This window comes from Nerophis lumbriciformis, linkage group LG03, assembly GCF_033978685.3.
Source record: "Nerophis lumbriciformis linkage group LG03, RoL_Nlum_v2.1, whole genome shotgun sequence".
NCBI lineage: Eukaryota > Metazoa > Chordata > Actinopteri > Syngnathiformes > Syngnathidae > Nerophis > Nerophis lumbriciformis.
The window spans coordinates 67,676,238-67,694,513 of NC_084550.2; the positions used below are offsets into that span (position 1 = coordinate 67,676,238).

The following is an 18,276-nucleotide window of genomic DNA, read 5'->3' on the forward strand; positions in this document are numbered from 1 at the left end:
ACACACACTAAGTGTAGTGAAATTTGTCCTCTGCATTTGACCCATCCCCTTGTTCACCCCCTGGGAGGGGAGCAGTGGGCAGCAGCGGTGGCCGCGCCCGGGAATCATTTTTGGTGATTTAACCCCCAATTCCAACCCTTGATGCTGAGTGCCAAGCAGGGAGGTAATGGCTCCCATTTTTATAGTCTTGGGTATGACTCGGCCGGGGTTTGAACTCACAACCTACCCATCTCAGGGCTAACCACTAGGCCACTGAGTAGGTTAATTAATGCTGAAAGGTACCGTATTTTTTGGAGTATAATACGCACTGGCCGAAAATGCATAATAAAGAAGGAAAAAAACATATATAAGTCGCACTGGAGTATAAGTCGCATTTTTTGGGGAAATGTATTTGATAAAAGCCAACACCAAGAATAGACATTTGAAAGGCAATTTAATATAAATAAGGAATAGTGAACAGGCTGAATAAGTGTACGTTATATGAGGCATAAATAACCAACTGGTATGTTAACGTAACATATTATGGTAAGAGTCATTCAAATAACTATAACATATAGAACATGCTATACGTTTACCAAACAATCTGTCACTCCTAATCGCTAAATCCCATGAAATCTTATACGTCTAGTCCAGGGGTCGGCAACCTTTACCAGTCAAAGAGCCATTTTGACCAGTTTCGCAAATTATAGAAAACAATGGGAGCGGCGAAATTTTTTTGAAATTTTAAATGAAATAACACTGCATACAAAGTTTTCTTTTTGCTTTGTGCTATGTATGACCAGGGCTCTCAGACACGCTGCCCACACCTTTATATGGAATTTGAAAGCTGGTGCGGCACGCGGGTTTTAAATGAATGGCGCTTGTCAGTGTCATGCATGCCGTGATGGTACAGCATATAGCGCCCACTAGAACCAGCGTGCCTGATCAGCCACACGTTGTATGGTGTTTCCACTTGCTCACGTAGGTGACAGCAAGGCATACTTGGTCAACAACCACACAGGTTACACTGACGGTGGCGGTATAAAAAAAACTATAACACTCTTACTAATAATGCGCCACACTGTGAACCCACACCAAACAAGAATGACAAACACATTTCGGAGAACATCTGCACAGTAACACAACATGAACACAACAGGACAAATACCCAGAATCCCATGCAGCCCTAACTCTTCCGGGATACATTATACACCCCCGCTACCAAACCCTGCCCACCTCAACCAACGCACAGAGAGGGGGGGATTATGTGTGAGGGAGCAGGGTTGGGGTGGGGGCGGGGTTTGGTGGTAGCAGGGGTGTATAATGTAGCCCGGAAGAGTCAGGGCTGCATGGGATTCTGGGTGTTTGTTCTGTTGTGTTTATGTTGTGTTAAGGTGCAGATGTTCTCCCGAAATGTGTTTGTCATTCTTGTTTGGTTTTGGTTCAAAGTGTGGCGCATTATTAGTAAGAGTGTTAAAGTTGTTTTATATGGTCACCGTCAGTGTAACCTGTGTGGTTGTCGACAAAGTATGCCTTGCTGTCACGTACGTGTGCAAGCAGAAGATGTATATTGTATAACAAGTGTTGGGCTGGCACGCTGTTAATACAGATTGTAGAGGGCGCCAAATGTTGTACCATCACGGCACGCCCTTATTATAGCTGTAAGGGTGAAAATCGGTGAATATTAATCTCGGGAGTTTTCTGCGAGAGGCACTGAAATCCGGAAGTCTCACGGGAAAATTGGGGGGTTCAGCAAGTAAGCTGCTGAGCCGCATCAGAGTGATCAAAGAGCCGCATGCGGCCCCCGGAGCCGCGGGTTGCCGACCCCTGGTCTAGTCTCTTACGTGAATGAGATAAATAATATTTGATATTTTACGGTAATGTGTTAATAATTTCACACACAAGTCGCTCCTGAGTATAAGTCGCACCCCCGGCCAAACTATGAAAAAAAACTGCGACTTATAGTCTGAAAAATACGGTACATACAGGTTTTGGAGCAACATATGTTGCCATCCAAGCAACGTTATCATGGACGCCCCTGCTTATTTCAGCAAGACAATTCTAAGACACGTGTTGCAACAGCATGGCTTCATAGTAAAAGAGTGCGGGTACTAGACTGGCCTGCATTGAAAATGTGTGGTGCATTATGAAGCCTAAAATAGCACAACGGAGACCCCCGGACTGTTGAACAACTTAATCTGTACATCAAGCAAGAATGGGAAAGAATTCCACCTGAGAAGCTTCAAAAATGTGTCTCCTCAGTTCCCAAACGTTTACTGAGTGTTGTTAAAAGGAAAGGCCATGTAACACAGTGGTAAAAATGCCCCTGTGACAACTTCTTTGCAATGTGTTGCTGCCATTAAATTCTAAGTTAATGATTATTTGCAAAAAAAATAATTACCGTATATTACCAAATAAACGCCCTTGGGCAAATAACCGCCCATGTCCTAATAGCCGCCCGGGGTCTGACTCCATTTTGTGAATTAACCGCCTCTTCCTAATAACCGCCGATGTCCAAATAGCCGCCCATCGGCTGTTATTTGCATAATTTAGATTAAAATGCTCCTGGGGTTGCGTTTGCTGCAGTATTATTGTTTTGATGGTTTTATAGAGCAGTGGTCCCCAACCTTTTTGTAGCTGCGAACCAGTCAACGCTTGAAAATTTGTCCCGCGGACCGGGGGGGTTGGGTGATTATTATTATTATAATTTTTTTTTTTTTTTAATAAAGAAATACAATCATGTGTGCTTACGGACTGTATCCCTGCAGACTGTATTGATATACATTGATATATAGTGTATATATTGTGTTTTTATGTTGATTTAATTAAAAAATAATAATAATAATAATAATTCTTGTGCGGAATGATTGGTACCGGGCCGCCCGGTGGTTGGGGACCACTGTTATAGAGTACTTGGTCCCATAATTTTATTTTTCCTGTATGCTGCTTTATTTAAAACTTGGAGTACTTTATTTTATTTAAGTGACAGTATTATTGTTCTGTTTTGATGGTGGGTTTTATACTTGAGTACTTGGTACCATAATTAAATTTTTCCCGGTAGGCTGCTTTATTTAAAAAGTTTATTTATTTCTAGTATTGGTATTCTATTTGACAATTGTTTTGCTCTACTGCCATGTTGAGGCCTTTTTGATCTCTTGTCTTTTGATAGCCTACCTCATGTTGATCTCTTGTTTTTTTGTTTGTATGTTTACAATAGCTTTTACATTTAAAGGTTTTTGTACGAAAAAAAAATACTGGACAGTAACCATTGTACCGTATTTTTCGCACCATAAGGCGCCCTGGGTTATAAGCCGCGCCTTCAATGAACGGCATATTTCAAAACTTTGTCCACCTATAAGCCGCCCCGTGTTATAAGCCGCAACTAACTGCGCTAAAGGAATGTCAAAAAAACAGTCAGATAGGTCAGTCAAACTTTAATAATATATTAAAAACCAGCGTGATGTGGGCGCGCATGGAGTCGTATATCAACATGGACGGAGCTGCGTGAAAAAAGCCACCCGGCCTCTTCGCGTAAACTTACCTTAACCACTCGCTCATCTTTTCTTCATCCATCCATCCTTTCGAGTTAGCTTTTATGATGACGCCGGCTGGAAAGGTCTCTTTTGGCAAGGTCTTCCTTTTGAATATCACCATGGGTGGAAGTTTCTGGCCATTAGCATGGCAAGCTAGAACCACAGTGAAGGATGACTTCTCATTCCCTGTGGTGCGAATATTCACCGTACGTGCTCCCGTTGTATCCACAGTGCGGTTCACAGGAATATCAAAAGTCAGTGGAACCTCGTCCATGTTGATAATGTTCTCTGGCCGGATCTTTTTTTCAGCTATCTTGTTTTTACAATATGCACGGAAAGTAGCCAGCTTTTCTTGAAAGTCTTTAGGCAGTTGCTGTGAAATAGTAGTCCGTGTGCGGATGGAGAGATTGCGTCTTGGAAACCTGTCGCTTAGTAGGAGCCATTTTGTGGTCTTTACAGATGTAAACACACAAAGGAAATGAAACGTAATATCCGCGCTCTTCTTCTACGCGGGCGGGTGGTTGCTTACAGTAGAAGAAGAAGCGCTTCCTGTTCTATGGGGGCGGGTGCTTACCTTGGCGGTTGCTTGCGTAGAAGAAGAAGCACTTCCTCTTCTACGGGGAAAAAAGATGGCGGCTGTTTACCGTAGTTGCGAGACCGAAACTTTATGAAAATGAATCTTAATATTAATCCGTATATAAAGCGCACCGGGTTATAAGCCGCACTGTCAGCTTTTGAGTAAATTTGTGGTTTTTAGGTGCGGCTAATAGTGCGGAAAATACGGTAACCAAATAATGGCCTGGTGCAGGCTGGTGCAAAAATAAATAAAAGCCTTGTGCAAATAACCGCCTGCTTCTTTTAAACGCCTGTCTCCAAAATCGATTTTGTGAAATAAACGCCCGGGCTACTATTTGGTAATATACGGTATTTCTCAGTGTGAACATTAAATATCTTGTCTTTGCAGTCTATTTAATTGAATATAAGTTGAAAAGGATATGCAAATCATTGTATTCTGTTTTTATTTACCATTTACACAACGTGACAACTTCACTGGTTTGGGGTTTTGTAGTAGACGGGCCATGTTATACTTTCAGGACAGTCATTCAGGAATGATTCTCTTTCTCTGCAGCGTGGACGGCGAGGCCAAACACTGCGTCATCAACAAGACGTCCACGGGCTACGGCTTCGCCGAGCCGTACAACCTCTACTCCTCCCTGAAAGACCTGGTGCTCCACTACAAAAACGTCTCCCTGATCCAGCACAACGACCAGCTGAATGTAAACCTGGCGTACCCGGTCCTGGCCCGCTCTCAGAATCAAAACCAGCACCCCAGATGAACGAACCCCCAGGCGGGCGGAGGGAGGGGGGACATCTTTCACTTTTAACGCTGAAGAAAGGGGGTCGTTCCTGGTTTTTAAAACGGCGAGTCCAATCGGCTTAACGAGCATGACTCTCTAGCTAGAGGCGGGGGGGGTAGGGGGTTGTATTTTTTCTTTTCTTCCACGGAACCCCGGAGCACTTCTTGCTAGCAGCATGGCTTTCACAGTAAGCACAGCAACTTGTAACTCTGCACTGTACAGCAAGCATGACGTGACTGTACCCGCCCAGTGTGACACATTTACAAGCACACATCTGGATTCAGAGGATGTGTTACAGGATAAGCACACATCACTCATCTTTTTAAAGACAGGGGGGGTCAGTTTGAGGACAGGAAAATCTAAAGGAGGCACTTTTTTTTCTTTTTTTTTTTGTTGCTTTTCGCCTTAAACTCCTAACTGTTTGTAGACAAAGGCCCGAACTGTTATCCCCAGACTGCCTGCCGACGCTCCGTAGACAAAAGCCTGAGCTGGAAAAGGGACCGGCTGGGCTCGCTTCACACCTCGAGAGGGCCGAGAAGAGGGTGCTGTCGTCACGAGGAAAGGCCCAGGTACATTTTGTGGCGTGGATATTTTTTCGGGGGAGGAACGACGAACTGACGCTCACGTCATAGCTTTGAATGACCACCAGCCTGTGTCACTAGTAGAGAGTGGTGCCAGCTTTAAAATATACTCTTTTTTTTGGGGGGGGGGGGGGGGGGTTTAAAAATTCTTTATTTTCAAGCGCTTCGGCTCCTTGCTCTCTCTCAGCAAGCCTGCGTTTGAACCGAGGTACACAAGAACGCATGGTACGTGTACGGTGCAGCAGGGAAAGTATTTTCCCACATTTTGTTACGCCTTATTCCAAAATGGAATCCATTCATTTTTTTCCTCCTCAAAATTCGACACACAATAACCCTGACTCTGTGAAAAGTTGTTCTTCACACTCGGCGAAACTAAAAAACACATGGTAAATAATTAGGGATGATCAATGCTTTAAAATGTAATATCGGAAATGATCAGTATCGGTTTCAAAAAGTAAAATGTATGACTTTTTAAAACGCCGCTGTGTACACGGACGTAGGGAGAAGTACAGAGCGCCAATAAACCTTAAAGGCACTGCCTTTGCGTGCCGGCCCAATCACATAATATCTACGGCTTTTCACACACACAACTGAATGCATAGTAGAGATGCGCGGTTTGCGGACACAACCGCGGAGTCCGCGGATTATCCGCGGGTCGGGCGGTTGAAATAAAAAAAAAAATTAGATTTTATCCGCGGGTCGGGTCGGGCGGTTGAAATAAAAAAAATTAGATTTTAAATAGATTCAGGCGGGTGGCAGTTAAACCAATTCGGAAATATATATACATAGTTAAATGTTGTTACCCACATACGAAAAACGAGCAGGCACCTGCAGCATATGCCACAACAGAAGAAGAAAAAAAAAAAAAAGATGGCAACGCCGGCAGCAAACGTGGTACGCGACAAACTAAAAAAGGGAATACTAAAGACCAGGGGAAAAAAAGGCCAGAAAAGTTCAGCGTGGACTCGTTTTTATGAGGTTGTAAATCAGGATGATAGTAATGCTGGCTACGTGATTTGCAAGAGCTGCGACGCTGTTTATGTCTACGACAGTCACAAAACCGGGACATCTAGCATGGTGCATCACATTTGTGCAAAACCCCGAAACTCCACAAACACCCTGAGCATGAGCAGTTTCGTCCGCCGTGATCCCAGAAGAGTGCCACAGGATGTTAAAACAAGATAGAACGCAGCTGCCTGCAGCAGTTTGAGTGGCGCGAGCGCGCTTGGAGGTGCGCTCAGCGCGGCTCCCAGATGATTGCGCACTGGTGTGCGTCTGGGCCGTGACAGCGTGGCACGCATTGAATGTCTCTGCTGCATTGGATCAGTCTCCTTTCTTTAACAGGCAAAAGCTTTATAACCTCACTAATGCCTTGCATCGTCTATATTAGATATATAACAACGGGCGGGTGGCGGATGGCGGGCGGGTGCGGTTTTGATTAAATGTTAGTTCGGGTGGACGGCGGATGGTTGACGACTTTTGTGATGCGGTTGCGGATGAAATAATTGCCTATCCGCGCATCTCTAATGCATAGCATACTTGGTCAACAGCCATACAGGTCACACTGAGGGTGGCCGTATAAACAACTTTAACACTGTTACAAATATGCGCCACACTGTGAACCCACACCAAACAAGAATGACAAACATTTCCGCACCGTAACACAACAGAACAAATACCCAGAACCCTTTGCAGCACTAACTCTTCTGGGACGCTACAATAGACACCCCCACCTCAACCCCACCCACCTCAACCTCCCCATGCTCTCTCAGGGAGCGCATGTCCCAAATTCCAAGCTGCTGTTTTGAGGCATGTTAAAAAAAAATAATGCACTTTGTGACTTCAATAATAAATATGGCAGTGCCATGTTGGCATTTTTTTTTTCCATAACTTGAGTTGATTTATTTAGGAAAACCTTTAATGCATCCAGCTTCAAATCCAGCCAAAGGTACATCAACAAAGTGTTGAGCAAAGGCCGTGAATACTTATATATACACACGTTTTTTTGTTGTTGTTTTTTTAGTATTTTTGTCTTTGATACATTTTCAAAATTAAAAAAAATACCTTCATATTGTCATTATAGGGTATTGTGTGTAGAATTTTGAGGACAAAAAAATGAATGTATTCCATTTTGGAACAAGCCTGTAAAATATCAAAATGTGGGAAAAGTGAAGAGCTGTGAATACTTTCCGGATGCTCCGTATTTGGTATGTTGTGAGCTAGTTTTCAATCATAATATAGATGGACGTTGATTATTGATTATTGCGGTTCCTCTATTCAGGTTGACTGAAGTTGTCGAAAGATTCCTGCATCCAGCTTTGTTTCTAGACCCTCTTTAAGACCGTAGCACCTGTAGCCATGGACGTAACTGTTAGTGCTTCTGTTTGTGTCCGCCGCTTGCAGAGCATCAACCCACGTGATCGTTGTATCCACGGTACTGTCTCTCCTTTCCCCGAGGTACTCGCTTTGTCCGGTAGTATTTACTCGCAGTACTTCTTCCCCTCCTTGCGCTTGACTGTTGTCGTTTTTTTATCACAAGCTTGACTCACAGAGCTGTAGAACATTTAATGTACAGAGAAAAGAGAACAGTATATTTCAGCCATACGTGCAGTCGGTGTGTGTGTGTTTGTGTGCGTGTGTATGTGTGTGTTCTTGTATTTCTACCCTTCTTGAGACATCAACAAGGAAAAGTAGCTTCCATATGAGGAGGTGTGAACAAGTTAGGACATAAATCATGGTCCCAATACGGAAAACCGTCGCATCTAATAGAGAATGTCTCATCAAAAAAGGAGGGATTTTTATAATCGGTTTTAAAAAGTGCTCCCCGTCTGGTCAACATATGAAATAACAAGTGTGTGCCAAAATGTGAAGTGCTCCCCCTCTGGCCAACATATGTAATAACAAGTGGGTGTAAGAAATTGAAATGCGCCCCCTTTGGCCAAATTTTTTTTGTTATTTTCTGTTAGTTTTGGACTCCCTCAGTTCCTGTTTTTGTGCACCCTTGAGTTTGTTTTTTAGTTACCATGGGTGCTTATTGTTTCCACCTGTCTCCGATTGGTGTTCGGGACGCTCACCTGTTTCCCGAGCACTAATCAGAGGGACTCTTCAATCCTGCCTTTGCCGGTGTCAGGTTCAAACACTGATGACATCTATTAATCAGACAAGAAGCAAGGAATCATGCAGAGACAGAGTTCAATTTAGCTCAAGTGTTTTGGGCTGTATTCTAGTTACAGATCCAAACTACGTTCTAAAAGTCCGGCCCGCGTGCTTCCTCTGTTTATTTGGAAGGTCCCTGTTACATCACTGAAGCTGTCGCCGAGGGAAGGGGGTAATCTCGACAACTCTAGTTAGACACAATATATGATTATACAAAAATGCAAATGTATTGACGCTGGTGATATCGCCTTGTCTCTGCTCCGGCGGTGTTCGGCCTTGGCAGTCAGCAGGCCGGGTCTGGACACAACACTGATAGAGACGGCTGGCAATCTTTTAGATACAAAAATCTAACTTGAGCACAATAGCTAATAACTATAGCAACGGACTTTAAAGGGGAACATTATCACCAGACCTATGTAAGCGTCAATATATACCTTGATGTTGCAGAACAAAGACCATATATTTTTTTAACCGATTTGCGAACTCTAAATGGGTGAATTTTGGCGAATTAAACGCCTTTCTAATATTCGCTCTCGGAGCGATGACGTCACATCGGGAAGCAATCCGCCATTTTCTCAAACACCGAGTCAAATCAGCTCTGTTATTTTCCGTTTTTTCGACTGTTTTCCGTACCTTGGAGACATCATGCCTCGTCGGTGTGTTGTCGGAGGGTGTAACAACACGAACAGGGACGGATTCAAGTTGCACCAGTGGCCCAAAGATGCGAAAGTGGCAAGAAATTGGACATTTGTTCCGCACACTTTACCGACGAAAGCTATGCTACGACAGAGATGGCAAGAATGTGTGGATATCCTGCGACACTCAAAGCAGATGCATTTCCAACGATAAAGTCAAAGAAATCTGCCGCCAGACCCCCATTGAATCTGCCGGAGTGTGTGAGCAATTCAGGGACAAAGGACCTCGGTAGCACGGCAAGCAATGGCGGCAGTCTGTTCCCGCAGACGAGCGAGCTAAACCCCCTATCGACCCTAGCTTCCCTGGCTTGCTGACATCAACTCCAAAACTGGACAGATCAGCTTTCAGGAAAAGAGCGCGGATGAGGGTATGTCTACAGAATATATTAATTGATGAAAATTGGGCTGTCTGCACTCTCAAAGTGCATGTTGTTGCCAAATGTATTTCATATGCTGTAAACCTAGTTCATAGTTGTTAGTTTCCTTTAATGCCAAACAAACACATACCAATCGTTGGTTAGAAGGCGATCGCCGAATTCGTCCTCCCTTTCTCCCGTGTCGCTGGCTGTCGTGTCATTTTCGTCGGTTTCGCTTGCATACGGTTCAAACCGATATGGCTCAATAGCTTCAGTTTTTTCTTCAATTTCGTTTTCGCTACCTGCCTCCACACTACAACCATCCGTTTCAATACATACGTAATCTGTTGAATCGCTTAAGCCGCTGAAATCCGAGTCTGAATCCGAGCTAATGTCGCTATAGCTTGCTGTTCTTTCCGCCATGTTTGTTTGTGTTGGCTTCACTATGTGACGTCACAGGAAAATGGGCGGGTGGTTAAAATCAGGCACTTTGAAGCTTTTTTTAGGGATATTGCATGATGGGTAAAATTTTTAAAAAATCTTCGAAAAATATAATAAGCCACTGGAACTGATTTTTAATGGTTTTAACCATTCTGAAATTGTGATAATGTTCCCCTTTAAGCATACTAAAGTTCTGTGATAACTTTACACATAATAATTCTAACAGCCGGTCAGTCGGCCTGGCTTCATTCTGTTACGGCAGAATGAAGCAAACGGGATGCAAACGGACTACTCCGGACAAGGCGTGCAGGTAGGAACATGATTTAATCTACATAATTAAAACACATACCAAAAACAAAAAGCAAGCAAAAGGAACAACGTGCTGATTGCACGGGAAGCTAAGGTACCAAGTTAGCTCAGGAAGTATAAATTAGGAGTCAAGAAATACTAACGTAACTCGTTACGTTCAACAGACAAGGAAGCCAGGCCGACTGACCGGCGAAGGCAGGATTAAATAGTCCTTCTGATTAGTGCTCGGGAAACAGGTGAGCGTCCCTAACACCAATCAGAGACAGGTGGAAACATGGTAACTAAAAAACAAACTCAAGGGTGCACAAAAAACAGGAACTGAGGGAGACCAAAACTAACAGAAAATAACAAAACGTGATCCGGGCCAAAATTAATACAAATAAATAAAATAAATATGTAAATAGAGACATATAACTTGAAGTAATGAAGATTAAAAACCAATAACAAAGAAAAAAATTCCAAAAAATAACTAAAAGCTTATCTTTTTTATATTTGCATAGTATGTATATATTATTAATGTTGTAAATACAAATCTTTATATATCTAGAAAGGGTGGTCCTAAAAAGGTAGGCATTTTCCAGAGGTCTCAAGAAGGTAACAAATACAAGTGTGTGTGCGTGTGTGTGTGTCGCTTAGCTTCCGTTTCCTGCATCCAGCTAATGTGAGCCAAATGAAGGATGTCTTTTTTTTCCACGTAGCAAGAAAACTTAAAGCTAGTCCTTCCTGTTTGGTTGCCGACGTGTACCGCGAAAGCATGACATGGCCGCTTGTACTATGCAGAAGAATCACTTTCGTTTCCTCTCGCCTCCCCTTTTTTTTGTTTCGATTCAGGTTTCACTTTCAAAGCACAACGCTAAGTCTAAATCTCACTTGCCAAAAAAACAAAAAAAAGTATTTTTGTAGAGTGTTTTTGCAAAGGGGACACGAGTTGGATCCGCCGAGAGGAGTGTGATGAAGGGCTAGAAAAGATGTATTTTTTTTTATCAGGAGAGTTGAATAATTAGCACCTGGGTCAAAAAAACGCACGCCTTAGCTATCAGGAAATAACGAGTCTTTTTGCAACGTTTACTGCTACTTTTAGTCCGAATGAAAGCAGCTCTCCCACACGCTCATGTCCGTGGTACTGTACCTTGCACACACGTCTGTCGGCAGTTCAACGAGAAGTGAGGGCTTAGAAAAGGGAAACTGCACTTTATTTTGAAATTTTGCCTATGGTTCAACGTCAATACGAGGGTCAAAAACTTTTTTTAATGCATTCTAACTGGTAAATAAAAGTTTGCTTACAGTGGAGTTAATGCCAGGCCCATAAAGTGCCATCAATAAATTTTGTGACTTGAATATTAACAAGTACTAGTGATATTGTTATTATAAGCGCTAACGCAGACAGACTATTTTTAGCGTCGCGCTTCGGAGTTTGCGGCTTCACTGTATCGTGGATTGAAAATAAAATAAAAAATCTAAGCATATTCACTGCAGTTTTGAGCATAAAAACGGCTAAATTGACTAAAAATGTCAATACTGCATTTGTTTTGGGAACTCATACAGCATTATTATACAGTCGTCCCTACATGTCCTCGTAAATACGTTTGCTTACAGTGGAGTTAATGCCAGGCCCATAAAGTGCCATCAATAAATTTGTGACTTGAATATTAACAAGTACTGGTGATATTATTATTATAAGCGCTAACGCAGACGGACTATTTTTAGTGTCGCGCTCAAGAGTTTGATTGAAAAAAATAAAATAAAATCTTAGCATATTCTCTGCAGTTTTGGCCCAAATTAAGCATTTTTGAGCATAAAAACGGTTAAATTGACTACAAATGTCAATACGGCATTTGTTCTGGGAACTCATACAGCATTATTATACAGTCGTCCCTACATGTCCTCGTAAATAAAAGTTTGCTTACAGTGGAGTTAATGCCAGGCCCATAAAGTGCCATCAATAAACTTTGTGACTTGATTATTAGCAAGTACTAGTGATATTGTTATTATAAGCTCTAACGCAGACGGACTATTTTTAGTGTCGCGCTTTAGAGTTTGATTGAAAAAAATAAATAAAGTGCCAACAATACTCATTCTACTTTGTGACTTGAATATTAACAAGTACTAGTGATATTGTTATTATAAGCTCTAATGCAGACGGACTATTTTTAGTGTCGTGCTAGAAATAATAAATCTAAGCATATTCTCTGCAGTTTTGGCCCAAATTAAGCATTTTTGAGCATAAAAACGACTAAATTGACTAAAAATGTCAATACTAGATTTGTTTTGGGAACTCGTACAGCATTACTATACAGTCGTCCCGACATGTCCTCGTAAATAAAAGTTTGCTTACAGTGGAGTTAATGCCAGGCCCATAAAGTGCCATCAATAAACTTTGTGACTTGATTATTAGCAAGTACTAGTGATATTGTTATTATAAGCGCTAACGCAGACGGACTATTTTTAGTGTCGCGCGCCAGAGTTTGATTGAAAAAAATAAAATAAAATCTTAGCATATTCTCTGCAGTTTTGGCCCAAATTAAGCATTTTTTAAGCATAAAAACGGCTAAATTGACTAAAAATGTTAATACATTTGTTTTGGGAACTCATTCAGCATTATTATAATACAGTCATCCTGACATGTCCTCGTAAATAAAAGTTTGCTTACAGTGGAGTTAATGCCAGGCCCATAAAGTGCCATCAATAAACTTTGTGACTTGATTATTAGCAAGTACTAGTGATATTGTTATTATAAGCGCTAACGCAGACGGACTATTTTTAGTGTCGCGCGCCAGAGTTTGATTGAAAAAAATGAAATAAAATCTTAGCATATTCTCTGCAGTTTTGGCCCAAATTAAGCATTTTTGAGCATAAAAACGGTTAAATTGACTACAAATGTCAATACTGCATTTGTTTTGGGAACTCATACAGCATTATTATACAGTCGTCCCGACATGTCCTCGTAAATAAAAGTTTGCTTACAGTGGAGTTAATGCCAGGCCCATAAAGTGCCATCAATAAATTTTGTGACTTGATTATGAACAAGTACTAGTGATATTGTTATTATAAGCGCTAACGCAGACGGACTATTTTTAGTGTCGCGCTTCAGAGTTTGATTGAAAAAAATAAAATAAAATCTTAGCATATTCTCTGCAGTTTTGGCCCAAATTAAGCATTTTTGAGCATAAAAACGGCTAAATTGACTACAAATGTCAATACTGCATTTGTTTTGGGAACTCATACAGCATTATTATACAGTCGTCCCTACATGTCCTCGTAAATAAAAGTTTGCTTACAGTGGAGTTAATGCCAGGCCCATAAAGTGCCATCAATAAACTTTGTGACTTAATTATTAACAAGTACTGGTGATATTGTTATTATAAGCTCTAACGCAGACAGACTATTTTTAGTGTTGCACTTCAGAGTTTGATTGAAAAAAATAAAATAAAATCTTAGCATATTCTCTGCAGTTTTGGCCCAAATTAAGCATTTTTGAGCATAAAAACGGTTAAATTGACTACAAATGTCAATACGGCATTTGTTCTGGGAACTCATACAGCATTATTATACAGTCGTCCCTACATGTCCTCGTAAATAAAAGTTTGCTTACAGTGGAGTTAATGCCAGGCCCATAAAGTGCCATCAATAAACTTTGTGACTTGATTATTAGCAAGTACTAGTGATATTGTTATTATAAGCGCTAACGCAGACGGACTATTTTTAGTGTCGCGCTTCAGAGTTTGATTGAAAAAAAATAAAAAAATAAATCTTAGTATATTCTCTGCCGTTTTGGCCCAAATTAAGCATTTTTGAGCATAAAAACGGCTTAATTGACTAAATATGTCAATACTGCATTTGTTTTGGGAACTCATACAGCATTATTATACAGTCGTCCCTACATGTCCTCGTAAATAAAAGTTTGCTTACAGTGGAGTTAATGCCAGGCCCATAAAGTGCCATCAATAAACTTTGTGACTTAATTATTAACAAGTACTAGTGATATTGTTATTATAAGCGCTAACGCAGACGGACTATTTTTAGTGTCGCGCTTCAGAGTTTGATTGAAAAAAATAAAATAAAATCTTAGCATATTCTCTGCAGTTTTGGCCCAAATTAAGCATTTTTGAGCATAAAAACGGCTAAATTGACTAAAAATGTCAATACTGCATTTGTTTTGGGAACTCTTACAGCATTATTATACAGTCGTCCCTACATGTCCTCGTAAATAAAAGTTTGCTTACAGTGGAGTTAATGCCAGGCCCATAAAGTGCCATCAATAAACTTTGTGACTTGATTATTAGCAAGTACTGGTGATATTGTTATTATAAGCGCTAACGCAGACGGACTATTTTTAGTGTCGCGCTTCAGAGTTTGATTGAAAAAAAATAAAAAAATAAATCTTAGTATATTCTCTGCCGTTTTGGCCCAAATTAAGCATTTTTGAGCATAAAAACGGCTTAATTGACTAAATATGTCAATACTGCATTTGTTTTGGGAACTCATACAGCATTATTATACAGTCGTCCCTACATGTCCTCGTAAATAAAAGTTTGCTTACAGTGGAGTTAATGCCAGGCCCATAAAGTGCCATCAATAAACTTTGTGACTTGAATATTAACAAGTACTAGTGATATTGTTATTATAAGCGCTAACGCAGACGGACTATTTTTAGTGTCGCGCTCAAGAGTTTGATTGAAAAAAAAATTAAAAAAAATCTTTGTATATTCTCTGCAGTTTTGGCCCAAATTAAGCATTTTTGAGCATAAAAACGGCTAAATTGACTAAAAATGTCAATACTGCATTTGTTTTGGGAACTCTTACAGCATTATTATACAGTCGTCCCTACATGTCCTCGTAAATAAAAGTTTGCTTACAGTGGAGTTAATGCCAGGCCCATAAAGTGCCATCAATAAACTTTGTGACTTGATTATTAGCAAGTACTGATGATATTGTTATTATAAGCGCTAACGCAGACGGACTATTTTTAGTGTCGCGCTTCAGAGTTTGATTGAAAAAAAATAAAAAAATAAATCTTAGTATATTCTCTGCCGTTTTGGCCCAAATTAAGCATTTTTGAGCATAAAAACGGCTTAATTGACTAAATATGTCAATACTGCATTTGTTTTGGGAACTCATACAGCATTATTATACAGTCGTCCCTACATGTCCTCGTAAATAAAAGTTTGCTTACAGTGGAGTTAATGCCAGGCCCATAAAGTGCCATCAATAAACTTTGTGACTTAATTATTAACAAGTACTAGTGATATTGTTATTATAAGCTCTAACGCAGACAGACTATTTTTAGTGTTGCACTTCAGAGTTTGATTGAAAAAAAATAAAATCTTAGCATATTCTCTGCAGTTTTGGCCCAAATTAAGCATTTTTGAGCATAAAAACGGCTAAATTGACTACAAATGTCAATACTGCATTTGTTCTGGGAACTCATACAGCATTATTATACAGTCGTCCCTACATGTCCTCGTAAATAAAAGTTTGCTTACAGTGGAGTTAATGCCAGGCCCATAAAGTGCCATCAATAAACTTTGTGACTTGATTATTAGCAAGTACTAGTGATATTGTTATTATAAGCGCTAACGCAGACGGACTATTTTTAGTGTCGCGCTTTAGAGTTTGATTGAAAAAAATAAATAAAGTGCCAACAATACTCATTCTACTTTGTGACTTGAATATTAACAAGTACTAGTGATATTGTTATTATAAGCTCTAATGCAGACGGACTATTTTTAGTGTCGTGCTAGAAAAAATAAATCTAAGCATATTCTCTGCAGTTTTGGCCCAAATTAAGCATTTTTGAGCATAAAAACGACTAAATTGACTAAAAATGTCAATACTAGATTTGTTTTGGGAACTCGTACAGCATTACTATACAGTCGTCCCGACATGTCCTCGTAAATAAAAGTTTGCTTACAGTGGAGTTAATGCCAGGCCCATAAAGTGCCATCAATAAACTTTGTGACTTGATTATTAGCAAGTACTAGTGATATTGTTATTATAAGCGCTAACGCAGACGGACTATTTTTAGTGTCGCGCGCCAGAGTTTGATTGAAAAAAATAAAATAAAATCTTAGCATATTCTCTGCAGTTTTGGCCCAAATTAAGCATTTTTTAAGCATAAAAACGGCTAAATTGACTAAAAATGTTAATACATTTGTTTTGGGAACTCATACAGCATTATTATAATACAGTCATCCTGACATGTCCTCGTAAATAAAAGTTTGCTTACAGTGGAGTTAATGCCAGGCCCATAAAGTGCCATCAATAAACTTTGTGACTTGATTATTAGCAAGTACTAGTGATATTGTTATTATAAGCGCTAACGCAGACGGACTATTTTTAGTGTCGCGCGCCAGAGTTTGATTGAAAAAAATGAAATAAAATCTTAGCATATTCTCTGCAGTTTTGGCCCAAATTAAGCATTTTTGAGCATAAAAACGGTTAAATTGACTACAAATGTCAATACTGCATTTGTTTTGGGAACTCATACAGCATTATTATACAGTCGTCCCGACATGTCCTCGTAAATAAAAGTTTGCTTACAGTGGAGTTAATGCCAGGCCCATAAAGTGCCATCAATAAACTTTGTGACTTGATTATTAGCAAGTACTGGTGATATTGTTATTATAAGCGCTAACGCAGACGGACTATTTTTAGTGTCGCGCTTCAGAGTTTGATTGAAAAAAAAAATAAAAATAAATCTTAGTATATTCTCTGCCGTTTTGGCCCAAATTAAGCATTTTTGAGCATAAAAACGGCTTAATTGACTAAATATGTCAATACTGCATTTGTTTTGGGAACTCATACAGCATTATTATACAGTCGTCCCTACATGTCCTCGTAAATAAAAGTTTGCTTACAGTGGAGTTAATGCCAGGCCCATAAAGTGCCATCAATAAACTTTGTGACTTAATTATTAACAAGTACTAGTGATATTGTTATTATAAGCTCTAACGCAGACAGACTATTTTTAGTGTTGCACTTCAGAGTTTGATTGAAAAAAATAAAATAAAATCTTAGCATATTCTCTGCAGTTTTGGCCCAAATTAAGCATTTTTGAGCATAAAAACGGCTAAATTGACTACAAATGTCAATACTGCATTTGTTCTGGGAACTCATACAGCATTATTATACAGTCGTCCCTACATGTCCTTGTAAATAAAAGTTTGCTTACAGTGGAGTTAATGCCAGGCCCATAAAGTGCCATCAATAAACTTTGTGACTTGATTATTAGCAAGTACTAGTGATATTGTTATTATAAGCGCTAACGCAGACGGACTATTTTTAGTGTTGCACTTCAGAGTTTGATTGAAAAAAATAAATAAAGTGCCAACAATACTCATTCTACTTTGTGACTTGAATATTAACAAGTACTAGTGATATTGTTATTATAAGCTCTAATGCAGACGGACTATTTTTAGCGTCGTGCTAGAAAAAATAAATCTAAGCATATTCTCTGCAGTTTTGGCCCAAATTAAGCATTTTTGAGCATAAAAACGACTAAATTGACTAAAAATGTCAATACTAGATTTGTTTTGGGAACTCGTACAGCATTACTATACAGTCGTCCCTCGCCAAATCACTTTTTTTGTGGATGTTTAAAAAATAAAAATAAACATTCTATGTATTTTTGGCCTAAATAAGGCATAAATTCCCCAAAAGGGACAAGCGGTAGAAAATGGATCATCCATCCATTTTGCTTAGTACCATGGTCACTGATTGGCTCAGCCTCACACAGCATCACTATACAGTCGTCCATCAACAACTCACTTTTTTGGGGAGGACATTAAAAAAATAAATGTAAACATATTCTATGCATTTTTGGCCTAAATAAGGCATTAAATTGGGGATTTTAGAGGGATATTTTTAAA

General features: G+C 39.9%; 1 protein-coding gene across 3 annotated transcripts in view; it reads left to right on the top strand.

Moving 5' to 3' along the window:
• pik3r2 (phosphoinositide-3-kinase, regulatory subunit 2 (beta)) overlaps positions 1 to 9,395 on the top strand; it is a 150,456-nt gene extending 141,061 nt beyond the window's left edge. For 2 of the 3 annotated variants that reach the window (XM_061941605.2, XM_061941612.2), the window contains exon 16: positions 4,642 to 9,395. In XM_061941605.2, coding sequence (XP_061797589.1) covers positions 4,642 to 4,849 — 208 coding nt within the window. In that variant the 3' untranslated portion in view covers positions 4,850 to 9,395. The remainder of the gene's footprint in view (positions 1 to 4,641) is intronic. The other variant, XM_061941618.2, reaches the window with a different exon arrangement.
• Positions 9,396 to 18,276: the final 8,881 nt, after the last annotated feature.